Genomic DNA, 18605 nt, shown 5'->3' with positions numbered 1-18605 from the left:
TGACCATAGAACTATTTATTGATACACTATCATTTGAAATAACATTTGTAAGCAGTATAAAGTCTTCTACCACTAGTTGTACTGAAATAGCAACTGCTTAAGATAATAAGAATATTATGATGTTAAAAATAATTTAATAAAGAAATGTTTCTAATATATATATTGTGATAAGAAAATATAAGATCTACCCTCTTTTTTATGGGGGGGTGGCAGACAGGGTTTCTCTCTGTCACCCAGGCTGTAATGCAGTGGTGTGATCTCAGTCACTGCAACCTGCACCTCCTGAGTAGCTGGGATTACAGGCGTGTGCCACCATGCCCTGATAATTTTTATATTTTTAGTAGAGACGGGGTTTTGTGATGTTGGCCAGGCTGGTCTCGAACTCCTGGCCTCAAGTGATCCATCTGCCTCAGCCTCCCAAAGTGCTGGGATTACAGGCTTGAGCCACCACGCCCAGCTAGATCTACCTCCATAACACATTTTTAAGTGTACAATACATTGTCATTGACTTTAGGTACCATGTTATACAGCAGATGTCTAGAGCTTATTCATCTTGTTTGACTGAAAATGTATGGCTGTTGATTAGTAATTTTCCACTTTCTCTCCTCCCAGAACCTGGTTACCACAATTTTACTCTTTGATTCTACAAATTTGACTACATAGATACTACATATAAGTGGTATCATGTGGTGCTTATTTTTCTATGACTGGCTAGATACATCCTGGTTCTTGTGTTTTCACCTCTATCCTGCATGTATTTCAAATGTTATTCACCAATAGGGCAAAACTGAAAGTTAGCAGGATGTTTTCATTCATCGCCTCTAGTTTACAGCGAATCTGGTTTGTTCTCACCAGAAGTCATTTCCATCATGCAGAGGTCTCTGTTCTGACTGTCTTCATCAAACAATGCTCACTTGAGTAGTCTGCACTTTACGTTCAGAGAGTAAATATGTACATATAAATATTTGCCAAAGGAGTCAGTAATGCACTCACAGCAATTAGTTTCATGTGCTTCCTTTGGGCACTCAGGTGGAAAATCATGGATCTTCCTGGATGAAATACAACCTGCATCCTCATCAGGCACAAATCTGGTTTCAAAATTGAGATTAAGAGCGTAAAACAGGCTCTCTCCCTTTAACCAATAAACAGAATGCATAATTGTGTAATCAACACTAGCTTTTAAATATTCTGAAGGAGAAGAAGCTTGATTAAAGGCCAAATCAAAGTAGCACTTGCGATTTTCATCACGTGGACTGTGAGCAGAAAACTACAGCTCTAAGACTGCTTTGAAGTGGTGCAGCCATTTGTATGCCTATTAAAGATTTCAAAAGCTTCAAGTCCTGTTCAGGGTCTGGGTAGTCTTGGTAAACCTTTGGCCATTCTGCTCCATACATATAACAATTTACTGTCAATGGAGCATGGCACGTTTTTAAATATTCCTTTCAGTTTCTCTCCATAAACTTCTGCCCATTACTAACACTGAACTCCACAAATGAGATCCTATAATTGTCTACTGGACATATTTGCAAAAACAATAAGAAACGCCTTTTTTTCCTTTGTGTACATCCATTGATCTTTCAGGAATCATTCATGTAATTTGTCCTAATTAGATATATAATCTATCCAGCTGATCTGGTGTTCAGATGGATGCACACATCCACGAATCCTGAGTGAATGTAAGAAAAGAATTCTCTGTAAGCAAGATCAAATAGTCTCAAAAACTTTTGCCAAGGTTAACTTTAGTAATGCTTTAAAACTTTTAACCACACTTTTGCCTCGGTAAGAGCTCAGGAAAGGCTACCCCAAAGTACTTTGAACCGAAGGAGATTGGGAGGTACCCCAGGAGCAAGGTCACTCTGATCTTCCCTGACCTTTCCTTGTAAGCGCTGGTCATAAAGAAATTATGTGGCTTATCTTGCCTGAAATTAGGTCACAAGATCCTCAATCTAGAGGGGGCCTTCCCTGTTCCCAGAGGGGAAGAAATTCTACACAAAGGAGTCAAGGAGACTCTGAACACAGGGGCTTTGCTAAGTTTCCCTGCTCAGTCTGTTACCATTGGATCGTACCCTTTTGTCCGATCACATTTCAGAATGGCTGTTTTTTCTTCACCAAAACTAAGCAGAAAAATACACAGTTTTCTAAATAGGAAAAAGGGGCTGAAAAACAAATACAAATGAAAAAATAAAATAAAGCACATGGTTTTCTCTGGGTCTTTGCATCTTCATTTCTGAAGGCTCCTGTGTCAAGTAAAACTTTGATAAACAAATTCGTTATGCTTTTCTCTCATTAAACTGTCTTTCATTTTAGGAATGTCAGCTGTGACCCTTATGATGGGTGAGGAAAGGTTTTTGTCACAGCTTTCTGCCCCTATACCTCCAAGTACTACATTACAGGAGAACGCTCTTCAATGTCAACTTTAATGCATTTCAGCTATTGTGATTCTGGTGATGTGGTATTCAATTAGGAGAAAGAAAATCTTTAATTAAACAACAAAAATGAGGTAATCCTGTTTAACTCTTAAAAACTCGTGAAATTTTTTTTTTTTTTTTTTTTGAGACGGAGCCTCACTCTGTTGCCCAGGCTGCAGTGCAGTGGTGCGATCTCGGCTCACTGCAAGCTCCGCCTCCTGGGTTCACGCCATTCTCCTGCCTCAGCCTCCTGAGTAGCTGGGACTACAGGTGCCTGCCACCACACCCTGGCTAATATTTTGTATTTTTAGTAGAGACAGGGTTTCACCATGTTGGCCAGGCAGGTCTCGAACTCCTGACCTCAAGTGATCCGCCCAGCTCAGCCTCCGAAAGTGCTGGGATTACAGGTGTGAGCCACCGTGCCCGGCCAAACTCATGAATCTTTAAATGAATCATTAAATCTGCTGCTCTGCACTCCTCAGTGTCTATCAGAATCATACACACACACGTGCATACACACACGTACACAGACACACATGCACACACACATGCACACATGCACACACACACACACACGGACACACAGGCATGCACGCACACATACGCAGACACACAGGCAGACACGCGCACACATGCCCACACACACACACTTGCATGAACACATGCACAGAGCTTAGAATGGTCTATTATGCATGCAGGATACACATTCTGAATAAAGTAAATACACGTTAACCCAATATAAGTTAGCACCCAGAAATATACAATCTCTCGAATGAAAAATGTCTTTAACAAAGGACCTTTAATTAAAAGTTCTTTAATCGTCTCAATCCAGAATCATGTGACCCAAATTTTTCTTGATTAGTCCATTCAGCTCCTGTAAGAATGCAACTGTTCCACTCACTAAATATGTTGTTTAAGTAAATATAACTTAGGAATATACAGTAGGTCTGATTTTCATATGCAAATCTTTTCCATAGATACAGATTAAGAAAAATAAAGTGTGACACTTTTCAGAAAACATTTTTAATATTGTCAGATTCATTGAGATCTGAGGGTAGGAGTGGTCAGACAGAAACATCAGTTAGTACTAGAAAGAGAAAGTAACTGAAGGTAGAGTTTAAATTCTTTCAATGTGTACGTGATCCCAGAATCTAAATAATGATTAGGTTTTGAAATACATAGTTGACTATATGAGATCCATTTTTATGGAAACATTTCTGGCCTTTAATTGATATTCTCTCCAAAAAAATTTAGTCAAAGAATTAGACAAACTCCATCTGTGATTTGAAAATATTAAATTTTGAAAAGAAACACAGAATTTTAATGTCCAGTTTTAAATTTTGGTTGGCCTTACATCATTTTCCCAAACACAACATTTTTGGTTTTTTTTGAACTCCTGGGTGATTCTGAAATATGAATATTATTACATGCTCATTTGAAGTTCTGAATAAAATTAATGGAGAAGTGAATATTTATAAAAGTGCATTTAAAATATGGAAAATAATTATAATTTTTTCATAATATTTATAATTAAAATATTTGGATGTAATAATTTCAGCTGCAAGTATAGAATATTTTCCATATTACTGGAAGAGAGGCCTAAGGACTAGACCTGATGTTTACCTTTTAAAAAATATATATATATATTTTAGGTTTCAAGAACAGGTGATATAATCCACACCTGGTATTAGGTATTCGTGACTCTAATACATTTTATATTTTGATATTGAGAAGAGCTCAATTCAATGTTTAAAACAGCAACAATGACAAGGAAAAACTTACATTTGCTTTGTGTACTGGTCCTTGGTAGTGATTTATAGGAAATTTCACATTCCTGGGATACACTGATGTCATCTAGAGCAACAGTAGCATTTGACGACAAAACAGTAGCTTCCAAAATTAACTGTAATTACAGAAAGATAAAACTGTTAAAAACACATCACAAAAGTAATGTCTTACAATCATATTTCTTTGTGTAGAGGAACCCTATTTACATATGTCCCATTCTCCAATCTAATTTTAGAAAACTGTTCTGACCAGAACATCCTAATTTAAATTTATAAAACCATAACTGCTTTGACAGCATCTTATGTACCTTAATGCCGAAGGTAACCTTATTTCAATTAAAAGTGGTAACATTCATCACAAGTGAAGGGCTCTCTTCCCATTGGAGCCATTAAGAGTCATATGCATTTATAACGAGCTCTTTGGGGTAATCAACTGTGTGGCTTACAACTCAATTTAATTGAGATATGAATTCATTTGTAATCAGTGTGCTGGAGGCAATGATTTATTTCCATATTAAAATATTTAAGTATTATATACATTCATAGAAACATAACATATATTATATACATACACAGAAACATACTCAGTGTAGTAAAGCACTCATCAATAACCACATACAGTGGCTGATAATATTCATATGCTGAAACACTCAGAGACATCTATTTAATTTTAGTTTATGCTAACACTCTGAATAATGACTGATATAATTTGTTTTCTTTCTTGTTAATTACTCATATTATGTTGTTATTCCAAGAAGAAAAAGAGAGAGAGAGAGAGAAAGGAGGGAAAGCAAGAAGTAATTTATGCCAGGAATCTTATGAACCTACATAGTGGACCACCAGCCCAGGACACAGACAGAAGGTACGTCTCTATCTTATCAGGGAGGGTCTCCAATCTCAAGGATCATTAAATTTACTTGTGCCAGGGCTCAGAACAAGCTATCCCAAAATATAGCACCTTGGAGTCAGAATACGCTATCCCAAAATATAGCACCTTGGAGTCCCTCTCCGTCTTCCTCTCTCTTTCCTTTGTAAGAGCCAGCAATAAAGGAATTATCTGGCTTACTTCTCCTCAAAATAGGTCATAAGAACCTCATGTAACTGCTGTCCTACCCTATCTATACCTGGATGAAAGAAACACTACACAGAGAGGCCCATAAAGATCTTTGCTGAGTTCTCTCCAATTTATTACAATGAGATCATACTCTTTTTGTCCATTTATATTTCTTCATGATTGTCCATTCATTGTTGAATCTAAGCATAAACACAGAGAGTTTTCCCTGGTCTTTAGGCCTTTGATTTGAAGGCCCCTATGTCACATAAAATGTTAATAAATTTGTTATTTTTTTTCTTTTTAACCTCTCTTTTGTTATAGGGGTTCCAGCTATGTCCCTTGTGATGAGTGAGGAAACGGTATTACTTTTCCTCTCCTACACTTGGTATGATACATTCACTACACTACATCATAAATTCTGTATAAGAAATAAGTACTTAGGAGACTCAAAGAAGACACTTCATTCTTTCTGCCAATAATGAGAGTTTGGGAAAAGATTTGGTGGAGAAGTAATAGTAAGCCTCCATGATACCAAATTTTGTTGGGCAAAACATTTTACCTCGAGAAACTGAGGCAGCAATCGCAGCAAAAACACAGAGATGAGAAAGTGCATGGTGTGTTTAGAAAATGTTGATGGGTGTTATTGGAGTGTAAGATTTTAAGAGAACAACAAATTAATCAGATAATAGATGGAGAGGAAAATTCCATGAGTTGGTATAGCTCAAATGGAGAGAAACTAGATAGCATCTATTAAAAAGAAAAATTGCATAGACTATAAAAATTGAGTTAATTTCTTGGCATTTATCCTAGAGAGACACTCAAAGGTATACACATGAAGGCTTGTGCAGGGATGTTTATTTCAGTGTGGTTTTGATGACAAATGACAGGAAACAACTTACATGTGAATGAATCAATCAATAGTGAGAAATACTATACCAGTTAAAAATAATATCTATCTCCATGTGTCATTATGGAAAGAAATTCAACATGTCTTTTGGAGTAAAAAAATTAAGTTACAGAAAAATATTATAGTATACTATTACTTAGGCTGAAAACATACAATGGTTTAGATTTCCAAGTATATGTGGTACATTTACACATATTAAGTAAATAGAAAATGGACTGGAAGAAAAAATAAACTGCTATCTGTAGATACTCAAGATAAAATCTATGGTGGGTGATGAGGGTGATCAGCAGGGACTGTTGCTTTATTTGTAATTTTTGATATTTTAATGTGATGTACATAATAATTTTTAAGATTCTGACTAGAGATGGTTTCTGTAGAATCTTAACCAACTAAGAAATTTAGCCTTCATTCTAGAGGCAGAAAATAACATAGGTTTTGAAGAAGGATCTTGGTAAAATATATACAAGTATTGTACTTTAGAAATATATTGTGTTTAATACCATTAAGTGACTGTGATTTTTTGGGACAGCTTTACCTTTGAAAGAGTTTTTCTAAATTCATTATTATAATACATCTTGCACTGATGTCAATTAAAATAGATGTTTAATTCTTCAGACTCATTAGACAAGCATTTGTTGACCATCATATTTGAAGGTCTGTGCTACTCAAAGAAAACTGGAGAAAAAAAACAACAGTTTGAGGCACTTCTTTATGCCCCTAAAGAGGTACATGGTCACATTATTTGAATGGAATGGGTGGGCCCTGGGATGAGGTGAAGTAAAATCATGAGGTAGTCTTTAAAATGTGGCTACATTATTTTACCTGAAGGGACCCACCAGGTTCCTTTAGATATTCATATTAAAATGGAAGGACAAATTCAACTTCAAAAGCCAAATAAAAATAATATTAGGTCATCTATATTTTGCTCGCTTACTTCTACATAGTTAAATTCATAATTATACAGTTAGAAATTGTAATTCTACCACTAATTAAAATCATACAAATTTTAAAATACAAGCAATTATTTCCTTCAAAAAATGTCTGCTATACCTGTAAATAATGACCATTTCATGGTTTCAAAATCATCTTGGCTGTTTCTATTTTTTATTGCTGGTTTTAACCAAACTGATATATATATACACACACATATATATACACATATATATACATACATATATATATACACATATATAGATATACACATATATACACATATATACACATATATAGTATATATATACACATATATACACACACATATACATATATACACACACATACACATATATACATTTGTGTATATATATATACACACACAGACATATATATGTGTGTGTGTATATATATGTATTTGTGTGTGTATATATATATATATATAAAATGTTATGACTAATTCCCTTTCAGAACTATAGTCAGCATCAATTGGTAATCAGTAAGTGAGGAAGAGGTCACTCAGAAGAGCTGTTTCAACCACGGATGGAAGAAGAGTGAAAATCTCATTTGATAAGATTCTCAAGGTAATTGGATAATTTACATTTTAAATTAAATTAGATGACTCTCTCTTCTAAACCTATTTTTTGGGATCTTGTTGATTTTTGTTTTATTCAATTATATTACTCCCTCTATGAACAAAATAATTTCTTGCTTTTAGGAACCACAAACATTCATAAATGTTCACAACTGAGTGATTACTGTTTACAAGTGCAAAACTCAGGTGCTTTTCCAGAAAAATATGCAATTAACATAGAAATCTTGTTTTCAAAAATAATAACAGGAGCAAAAAATGAATATGAATCCAAGAGAAAATACAGATATAATAAGAAGGAGTAGAGAGTAGTAGGAATATATCAATTTTTGAAGAATGATGATGGTATCAATAATAAGAGCAGCAGCCATCTTTTATTTAGCACTTACTATATGCCAGTCACATTCACTTGTTTTAATCCTGTGAAGATGATGCTATTTTCATTCTTATTTTAAAGTGAAAGAAACAGAAGATTAGAGAATAGAAGTAATTGGTTGAATGTTACATGTCGAGTAAGAAAAATATGTAAGCTGAGCCATTAATTATTATACCATCCTGCATCTCTCTAATGAAATAAAGAGATAACTGGGCTTTAGTGGATGCTGCAGAATAGGGCTGCCTGGAGAAACAAGATTTCATGCAGCTCTAGATTAAGCAGGCCAAGGACACAGCAACTTTACGGAGACTCGATCACCTTTTACTTTTGTGTTATAAATCTTACCCTTCACTGAATCATCAAATAATGTCAGGAAATTATTATTGATTTATATCATTGACTCCGATAAAGAGAGAACATGGTATCCACCATTGTGGGAAATTTCACAAAAGGTTCATTTCAAAATGAAATCTAAAATATGATACAATTACATTTTAATGGGAAGCTCAAAGAAAGTACAGCAACTTGAAATCAATGGACTACTCAGAAAAAGTGCCACCTTGTGATACTAAAACAGCACAGCAGTTAGGGGGAAAAGAAATATTAAAAGAATCTATTTGTGTGAAAAGCTGAACACAGCAAGTGAGCAGGCCAAGTTAAAACAGATTTGAAAAATACTATTAACTCTTTGACCTAAATTTTTCCAATAAATTCTCACAAGAAATGGAGGGACAATTGAAATTTCATTAATTTGCTCTTCTTACAGAATAAACGGTAAACCTAATTCTTTGCCAGCAGGAAGAGCAAATGCCCTACCCAACTAGGGGTGCTTATTTGCTATGAAACACAAAGCAATTTGTATTCTGTTATATTGTCTAAAATTGACATCAAAAGAACCACACTGAATCAGAATTTCATGGCTAAAAGGGAACACAGAGGTCACATGATTTGATGTCTTTTTTCTTTCCAATATTTGGACTGGATTACACTGTACTGTATAAATACGTTCAGAGCTTAGTCACACGGAACTGAAGGCTAGGCAATGACTAAGGTCACCCTTAAATGATTCAGGCTTAAATGTCAGCCTATTTCCAAGAAGACAAACTTTAAATATTTGAATATTTTAAAAGCTAGATTAACTATTTGTAGGTATATCTTTTTCATTTGTTGTTGATAAAAGAACAAAATAGAATTGCACCTAGCTAGAATCCTCATGTATATTTGCATATCTTTAAAAATACACTCAGAGAAATCAGGTTAAAGCCAACATAATATTGGCATCTTTTTTTTTTTTTCTGCAGAGGATAAGAAATGGGATGCAGAGAGGTACAAGGAAGACAAAAGTTGCAACTTCATCAGCAAACAAACTTTAACATTATAAGCAAACAAAATGTTAACATTAGTTAATCCTGAGCTGTATTTAGGTATTTGTTTCTCTCTGTATTAACTACTAGTTTGAAATATTTAATAGTAAATATATCCAACACTCATGTATTAAATATTACCATGTATATATCTGTGCAAGTGTATCTATTTTTATATATTGCGTATGTATGAAATCCAGACTGATTCACAGCAGAACATCAACGCAAGTGCACAGTTCCTTATCTAAAGTCTTTGGGGCCAGATGAGTTTTGAAATGTGAATAGCTCAGAGCTGAGAATGGTAACGTAACATCAAGAGTGTTCATTACATGATACCCTTTGAGAGATTGGGGGCAGCACTGTTTAATCAAACCTATCATGAAATGAGCTGCCTAAAGGCCTCACAGTGGTTCAGGGCAGCTTGGGTTTTGCCTCTAAACCCATTTTTAAAAAGCTTATTGCTTTCCAAATTTAATTTTCTAAATTGCTGATTAGATATTATAGGGCTGTCATGGCCTTCTTGAGAATGAAATTTGAGGGATTTTTTTTCTTATTTTTCTGTTACTCATCTGTAGTTTCCAAAATAAGCATGTGCTGTAGCCAACTCATAGCCAGATTAAGTGAAGAGGCACAGAGGAAAAGTCTTAGTTTCTCTGGGGTGAATTAAACGTGACTGAGGCCTCAAAAGAACTCAGCATTGAGGCTGATTGGAGAGAAAAAGCAACACAAGGTGCTGAGCCACCAGCAGGGGGATGAAGGGAGAGGGAAGAGCAGGGCTGGGTTAGAAACCCTCACACATCCATTGCAGCCAAATCACAGAATCTAACCAAACCACTGCCCATCTACAAACTAGTTAATATGCCCCCAGATAATAAGGGATAGTCTCCATTTGCACTGCAAAGCAAAACCATTACTATATCCACAAATGAGAACATTAAAGAGAAAACAAAAACTGCATTCACTGAAACTCTTCAGTAATGGTGATGGGTCCATGAGAGCTTCCAGCTGTAGGCAGAAATGGCATGTGTTTCAACTCATACTTCTAAATTACCTACTGCTAGAAAGGACATTCTGTTTTCTTCTCAATATGTCAATTAATGACAAACTTTGAACGATCTTCTTGGTGAGTTTCATTCTAACTAAAAGCAAACCAAATGAAAACAATTTCCTATAGAATATAAATGCAGGAGGCAAAAGACCAAATTGTTCTGATTTCATTGCCCTGCTCCTTGCATTGGAGATTGACACCAAAATGATTCCATGACCAGCCTTTGTGTCAAATGCTTCCCAATTAAGTATTCATGATGCCTTTGTTCATTAAATATGAGAATAAATTGATCTTTGAGAAGGGAAGTTGGGGACCTTCACTGAGTAAAGAAGCCTTTAATGATTGAGCCTAGAATTCTGATCAAGCAGGAATTCCCTTTTTAAAACAGAGAACACTAACATTTATTGAGTGTCTACTATTTCCAGACAATATCCAAGGAATAACTACAGCAATAAAAATAGCTAAGTTCTGTGTTTGTGCCAGATTCGCTTCCATGTGCTTTACAAGTATACACCATATAATCCTCACAATAACTCTATAAAGTAGAGAACAGTAATTGATTACAGTTGATGCTTATTCCCTATTCTTCTTGCTTCCATGGGGAGGCGGTTCCCTGTAGTAACATTGCTGTTACTTACCCCTCACTCTTTCCGTGACAGGAGGAAGATTTAGCTGACTGTGATGTTAGAAGAGTAACCTGGGGGAGCTTGACTCATCCTATTCTACTATTCAACACCCCCTATTGGGAGCCAGCCTGTCCTCAGGAGGCATGCATTCTGATATCATCTCTGGCTAATGGTAAGAGACTTCCCCCAGAGTATGAGCTCTATATTTCTCCAGCACAGTCAATTGTCCTCTGGGTAATTCTATTTATTCTAAGATCAAGCATTATTTTAAATAAGTGACTCTACATTCTAAAGCCATCTGCTCCAAAATATGTATTCTCTACCTGTTTAACTTCTATATTTATCTCAATTTGTTCAGAAATGAGGACGAGATGACCTTAAAGCCCCAACTATTATCCTCATACCCCACTAATGAAAGAGGCATAGAGGGCTTGGGTAACCTCCCTATGATCATACACTTTTTTGTTTTTGTTTTCTGTTTTCTTTTTTAAGATGGACTCTTACTCTATTGCCCAGGCTGGAGTGCAGTGGTGCCATCTTGGCTCACTGCAACTTCCACCACCCAGGTTCAAGTGCTTCTCCTGCCTCAGCCTCCCTAGTAGCTGGGACTACAGGCACATGCCACCAAACCTGGCTAATTTTTTGTATTTTTTGTAGAGAGGGGGTTTCACCGTGTTACTCAGGATGGTCTCAATCTCCTGACCTCGTGATCCGCCCGCCTCAGCCTCTCAAAGTGCTGGGATTACAGGCATGAGCCACCGCACCCGGCCGATCATACACTTTAACTTGAACCCAAGGTTCCAGAGCCCATGTTCATGGCTGCCATTTTAGCTATATTATCTTTAATATTCAGACTTCCCTGGAGAACTGCTTTTATCATCACTGGTTTTCACACATTAGGAAATTTGATGCACAAAGACAATATTTACACAGTCACTTAGCAACCAATGAGCAGAGCAGAGACAAAAACTCAGACCACCTGACTGCAAAACAGTGTGCTTTCCACCATATTCCACTCCATCCAATCTAGTTTCCAAAATAGCTCTTTTCAAATGTCATCCAGAAGACTTATATACAGGAAGGTAGAAATTAGAATGCCCATTTGACAGGATACAATTGCCTTCTTTTATTATTATATTTCATTAATACATAGTAGTTGTACATATTTATGGGGTAAATGTGACATTTTGATACATGCATACAATGTGCCATGATCCAATAAAGGTAATTAGGATATCCATCACCTCACATACTTCTCATTTCTTTGTGTTGGGAACACTCCAAATCTTATCTCCTAAATATTTTGAAATACACAATACCTTGTTATAGTTGCCCTACTGGGCTATAAAACACTACAACTTCTTCCTTCTATCTAACTACATTTTTTAACCATTAACAAACCTCCCTTCCTAACCTCCTCCTCCCCACATTTCTCAACCTCTGGTAACCACCATTCTCCTCTCTACCTCCATAAGATCAACATTTTAGCTCCCACACATGAGTGAGAACCTGCCATATTTGTCTTTCTGTGCCTGGCTTATTTCACTTAGTATAATGTCCTCCAGTTCCCAAAGGTGGATAACATTCTCAATGTTACCAGGCAGCAGAAAGTGAGGCAATAGGATTAAAATATTACAGCCCACGTCAGATTTTTTTTCACTACATCACATAATCCAACGTCTTCACTTAGAAAAAGAAATCATCTTAAGTTACTCTTCTCTCTGCCATCTTATTCATTTCTTATCTCCACTTTTGCTACTATTCGACACATATGTCTTGAGTGCATAGTCAAAACAACCTCTACTCATCACAGATCGTGTGTTTGATCTCTAAATGTGTTTGCTTCATTAATGTTGAATAAATTCATGAGATATGTGTGTTATTTTGTTATCTGAAATGATCAGCATTACATAAGTGTCTTCTGTTGCATTGTATTAATTTCTTATGTGCTTACCTGAAAAGGTATGAGCTATGTGTGTTATATTGTTATCTGAAAGGATCAGCATTAAATAAGTGTCTTCTGTTGAGTTGTATTAATTTCTTATGTGCTTACCTGAAAAGGTAGAGTAGATTCTCCCGCTTCCGCAATGAGATCAATTTTTGCGTGGCTCCACTGAGATTTGGAGAATGTGATTATTTTGCCTTGCTTTTGCAAGTTTCCATCTAGGGACGTTCTTGTAAAAACTGAGAGATTTGAATGTTGAGACAAATGATACCAAAACTGCACCTGTTGAAAACATGTTTTCAATGATATAAATATTCCATTGACCTGTCTCTGGTAGTTTTTCCTATAATTTGAAATATTCCTGACCTCGGGTGATTTGCCTGCCTCGGCCTCCCAAAGTGCTGGGATTACAGGCATGAAACCACATCTCTACTAATAATACAAAAAAAATAGTTGGGTGTGGTGGTGTGTGCATGTAATCCCAGCTATTCGGAAGGCTGAGGTAGGAGAATCGCTTGAACCCAGAAGGCGGGGAGGTTGCAGTGAGCTGAGATCATGCCACTGCACTCCAGCCTGGGCAACAAGAGTGAGACTCCATCTCAAAAATATATATATCTATATATTCCAAACAACTTGTGTGTTAAATATAATCTTCTCAATTCTCCTTTCCCCCAGATGTGTAACCCAGTCATGGGCAGTACTACTGTTTCCATGGAAGTTTTCAGAATTCTTCTTTCTGGCTTCTTACAAATCTGAGAGGTACACATTGAGACTCAACGTTACAAAATCAAGTATTGCTATACATACTTGATATTTCAAACAAGAAAAAGTTTCCTTAAAAATTATTTTCTTAGGTAAATTTTAAAAACTGTAATTAATACTTTATACCAATTTAGTGTCTGTGGTAGCATTAACAAATAACTTGGAAGCTCATAGGATACTGTTCATCAATAATTGAGCCAAGTAAGACAACATTCTTTGAGGGTAGGGAGGCTTAATCATTTCACTTCCTATTCACCATCAATAACGACACAATCTAAAAGTTTGATGGCTTAACTACATAGTGAAGAGAATAGCATTATTCCAGGTGCTGATAGCAGTAGCCCTAACATGAAATTCCATACTGTTATTGATTCAACTAATATTTACTGAGCACTTTCTAAGCACCTGAAGCTGTGTGAGGCAAAAATTAATTCCCTCAATGTTGTTTGGATGATTCATTCTGTAAAATATGCCCACAAAACCTCCATTAAAACAAGTTCAGATATGCTGCAGTCAAATTTTTTTGCTTCTTCTCATTATCATATAACAGGTCCTAAGGCTGTATGTTTTAAAGAAAAACCCAACATTTAAAGATGAGGTCCCACAACAGCGGAATACTTCTCTTTAGATTCAGTGACATTTTTTCAGTTTCATTATATTTTAAATTCTTTTTTAAAAATGTTTTCCCATTCATCATTGTGCTTTTATACCGATACATGGACAGATACTAGTGTATATATAGGCAAGCCATGTGTTTCACTGTTGGGACCCAATTCCAGTGATGAATGTTGACCAAAAAAAAAAGTTTTAAATGCTTTTTTTAAAAAGTTGTTCATTTTAAAACACCAAGCATTCTATTTGATACACATTTTTATCAATGTCTACTTAATTGTGACCACCTGATTTAAAAATTCTGATTGTTTATTTCATTTTAGATTTTATTACTATGCTTACCTTAATTCACACCTTGACAGGTAAGTTAGAAACAAAAATAATGGAAATGTTTAATTAAATTCCATGGAAAGAGAGGATTCATGTTTCTCAACTGCAATTACATTTTAGATCCCTGCTGTAAGTTTCACTATGTCCCAAGCTTGTAAATATGCAAAACAGAGCTTTAAACCTAGTTGTACAAGAGATGTGCACGTCCCATCAAAATTTTGAGCCGTCAAACTCTCACTCAGTACATCACCAGTGTGAAGTTATTTTAATAGTGTATTAAGTATAAATGCCAATGGGATCCATAGTCAATGGGATAAGAGCTCAGAACTTATATTTAATTTACTTTTTTACAGAATTTGCATTATGGAGACTTAAATTCTTAAGTTATTAAATACCAAGGAAGGTTCCATTATCTTTTGAATTTTTGAGGGTGAAATCACTGAACAAAAATTATTGATACAGCCCACAAATTTTTTTAATTCATTGTTTTTCCTTTTTACTTTTATTTTAGGTTCAGGGGTACATGTGAAGATTTGTTACACAGGCAAACACGTGTCACGGGGGCTTGTTGTACAGATTATTTAGTCACCCAGGTACTAAGCATTGTACCCAATAGTTATCTTTTCTGCTCCTCTCCCTCCTCCACCCTCCCCGCTAAAGTAGACCCCCATGTCTGCTGTTTCCTTCTTTGTGTTCATATGTTCTCATTATTTAGCTCCCAACTTATAAGTGAGAACATGTGGCATTTGGTTTCCTCTTCCTGTGTTAGTTTGCTGAGGATAATGGCCTCCAGCTCCATCCATGTTCCCACAAAAGACATGATCTTGTTCTTGTTTCATGGCTGCATATTCCGTAGTACATATGTACCACTCTTTCTTTATCCAATCTGTCATTGATGGGCATCTAGGTTGATTACATGTCCTTGCTATTGTAAATAGCCCTGCAATGACCATTCACATGTATGTGTCTTTATGATAGAATGATGTCTTTTTTTTTTTTTTTTTTTTTTTTTTTTTGAGACAGGGTTTCACTCCAGTTGTTCAGGCTAGAGTGCGGTGGGATGAGCATGGCTCACTGCAGCCTCAAACTCCCGAGCTCAGGTAATTCTCCCACCTCAGCCTTCTCAGTAATTGGGACTACAGGTGTGCACCACCACACCCAGCTAATTTTTTTTTTAATTTTTAGTAGAGATAGGGTTTCGCCATGTTACCCAGACTGGTCTTACACTCCTGGACTCAAGCACTCCACCCACCTCAGCTGCCCAAAGTACTAGGATTACAGGCGTGAGCCACTGCACCTGACCTACAGTAGAAAAATTTCTATTACTCTGGGTATATGTAGCCAGTAATGGGATTGCTGGGTGGAATAGTAGTTCTGCTTTTAGCTCTTTGGGGAGTTGCCATACTGCTTTCTGCAATGGTTGAACTAATCTACACTCCTATCAACAGTGTATAAGCATCCCTTTTTCTCCACAACCTTGCTGGCATGTTATTTTTTGACATTTTAATAATGGCCATTCTGACTGGTGTGAGATGATATCTCATTGTGGTTTTGATTTGAATTTCTCTAATGATCAGTTTTAAGTTATTGATACAAGCTCTGACTTCACATAAGCAGTACTTAAGTATGCAAACTCTGTGCCTCTCAACCTGGTACATGCCAGTAGCAGAATACTAAACCTTAAACTCCAAATCATGAAATGTGTCATAAACTCCTCACAGAACTTACTATAGTAATTTGTATTTTCTAGGTATTCAGTTAATTGCATTGAAAAAAAGAAGGAAGAAAATGAGTGGACTGTTAGTAAATGCTTATAAACATTCAGAAATATATATGGAGAGAAAGTAACAGAGAGAGAGAGAGGAAAGAGAGGAAGAAAGATAATCTATTCTATGTCAAAAAGATGTATAAGGCATTACAGGTCCTCAGGGACCTTTGAGACTTTTGCAGGAAGAGTGGCAAAAGAAAATGAACATTTAACTATAATGAGCGTAACTACAAAATTGTGAAAATAGTGTGGCTATTAAATTTAAATTAATTAAAATTAAACAAAGTGAAAAATTCAGTTTCTCAGTTATGGTTTTGTTTTTGTTGTTGTTGTTGTTGTTGTTGTTTTTGAGACAGAGTTTCACTCCGTTGTCCAGGCTGGTTCGCAGTGGCGTGATCTCGGCTTACTGCAGCCTCCGCCTCCTGGGTTCAAGTGATGCTCCTGCCTCAGCCTCCAGAGCAGCTGGGACTACAGGCACGTGCCACCACGCCCAGCTAATTTTTGTATTTTTAGCAGAGATGGGGTTTTACCATGTTGGCCAGGATGATCTCGATCTCCTGACCTCGTGATCCGCCTGCCTCGGCCTCCCAAAGTGCTGGGATTACAGGCGAGAGCCACTGCGCCCGGCCTCTCAGTTGTTTTAAATGCTCAATAGCTCTGTGTAGCTAGTAGTTACTACACTTAACATAGGGAACATTGTCCATCATCCCAGAATGTTGCATTAAACAGGTCTGCAAAGCATGTAAGTGAAAATTACACCAAACATTCAAATTTTATTTACTACTTGATCATTTTTAAAGGAAATTTTCTTGATGCATGCCTGATTCATTCAAAAGAAGTTAAGTAAAATGTTAATAAAAAGGTCTTGCTTTTATTTTTCTTGGGTCTCCACTAAGGCAGATTTTATATATAGTATGACTATTCAAGACTTTGAATCACTGAATTCAAGAGAATTTCATGTGGTTAAAAAAATTTCCAACAAAGCAGTTCTTTCTGAATATTGAAGACAAAAATGGAAGCTCCAATTATTTCATTTTTAATTGTATTCTTATGATTTAAATTATTTCTATTTTTAAAATATATATATGTATATATTAAATCATATATTTTACTACCAAAGGAAAGAACATCTGGTGATTTACACCAGTTACTGCACATGGATGAGTACCTAAGCTGGAGAGGGGGTGATAGTCTTAGTTCCATTGGCTCTCGTGTCTGTACAGTGCCTCTGGGGCCCTGGGCTCTCTGACACTTCAGTCTGGGACACCCAAGGTCACGATTCAGAAGTTCAAAATGAATTCTTCCTTATTTTTCTTTTCTTTTTTTTTTTTAATTTTCCTCATCTCCTGTTGAAACCCTCCTCTTCAAATTTTCTGCCATTTTTCTCAGCCTCCCTATAGCCTTTGTTCTAATTCCTTCTCAATCTCAGAGCTCCTTGGTCAGATCTTCATGACCATTCTCGATTTTATTCCAAACCCTCAGCCACCTCTGCCTTCTCTGCTTCACATCAGACCCTTTATACCTTCCTCAGTCTTTCTTATTGCCACACTTGCTGCACCTTTATAAGATCTAGAATACGAAGATACAGAAGAACAAGAATAGCCAAAAAAGCAAAATAAATAAATGGGAGAAAAGAAAAAAACAAGCTAAGATATCTATAGCTCCTCAAAATTCAGCTGGGAATAAGTATATATTGAAAGGGGATCATTCATCACATACATAAACACACAGACACACACACACATCCCTCACCATTACCATAGTGATTTTTATGGATCCTAGTCAGTTACGCTTTTTCCTGGGCATTCTTTTCTTGAACAAGCTTATGGGGAGGTTTAGAATCTTCAATAAAACAGAATCTGCTTTTCTAGTTTAAATGATTCATCTTTATGTGCTTTGATATACAGATTGGAGACAGTACCTGCGCGCCCTTTTGTCTGTAGACTGTTGCTTCCTCTAGAATCCATCAGCTATTCTAACATTGATCTTTGGATTAAACACAGTGACCAGGGAATAGAGCACAACTGCACCATTCCAGGACATGCTCCAAAATTACTTTTTTTCTAAATTGTTCTTTGACTCCAGTTCATTGT

The 18605-nt window shown here is 36.2% G+C and overlaps 1 protein-coding gene across 1 annotated transcript in view; it reads right to left on the bottom strand.

Moving 5' to 3' along the window:
* The window catches only part of MALRD1 (MAM and LDL receptor class A domain containing 1), a 695880-nt gene that overhangs the window by 557378 nt on the left and 119897 nt on the right, over window positions 1–18605 (bottom strand). Inside the window, exons 13-14 of the mRNA XM_032166926.2 lie at window positions 13149–13322; window positions 4191–4311 (exon numbers count right to left, since the gene is read on the bottom strand). Coding sequence (XP_032022817.1) covers window positions 4191–4311; window positions 13149–13322 — 295 coding nt within the window. The remainder of the gene's footprint in view (window positions 1–4190; window positions 4312–13148; window positions 13323–18605) is intronic.

Source organism: Hylobates moloch, unplaced genomic scaffold, assembly GCF_009828535.3.
Source record: "Hylobates moloch isolate HMO894 unplaced genomic scaffold, HMol_V3 SCAFFOLD_2, whole genome shotgun sequence".
Taxonomy (NCBI): domain Eukaryota; kingdom Metazoa; phylum Chordata; class Mammalia; order Primates; family Hylobatidae; genus Hylobates; species Hylobates moloch.
Note: the sequence above shows the minus strand (reverse complement) of the source record. Positions and strands in the feature narration are given on the sequence as shown.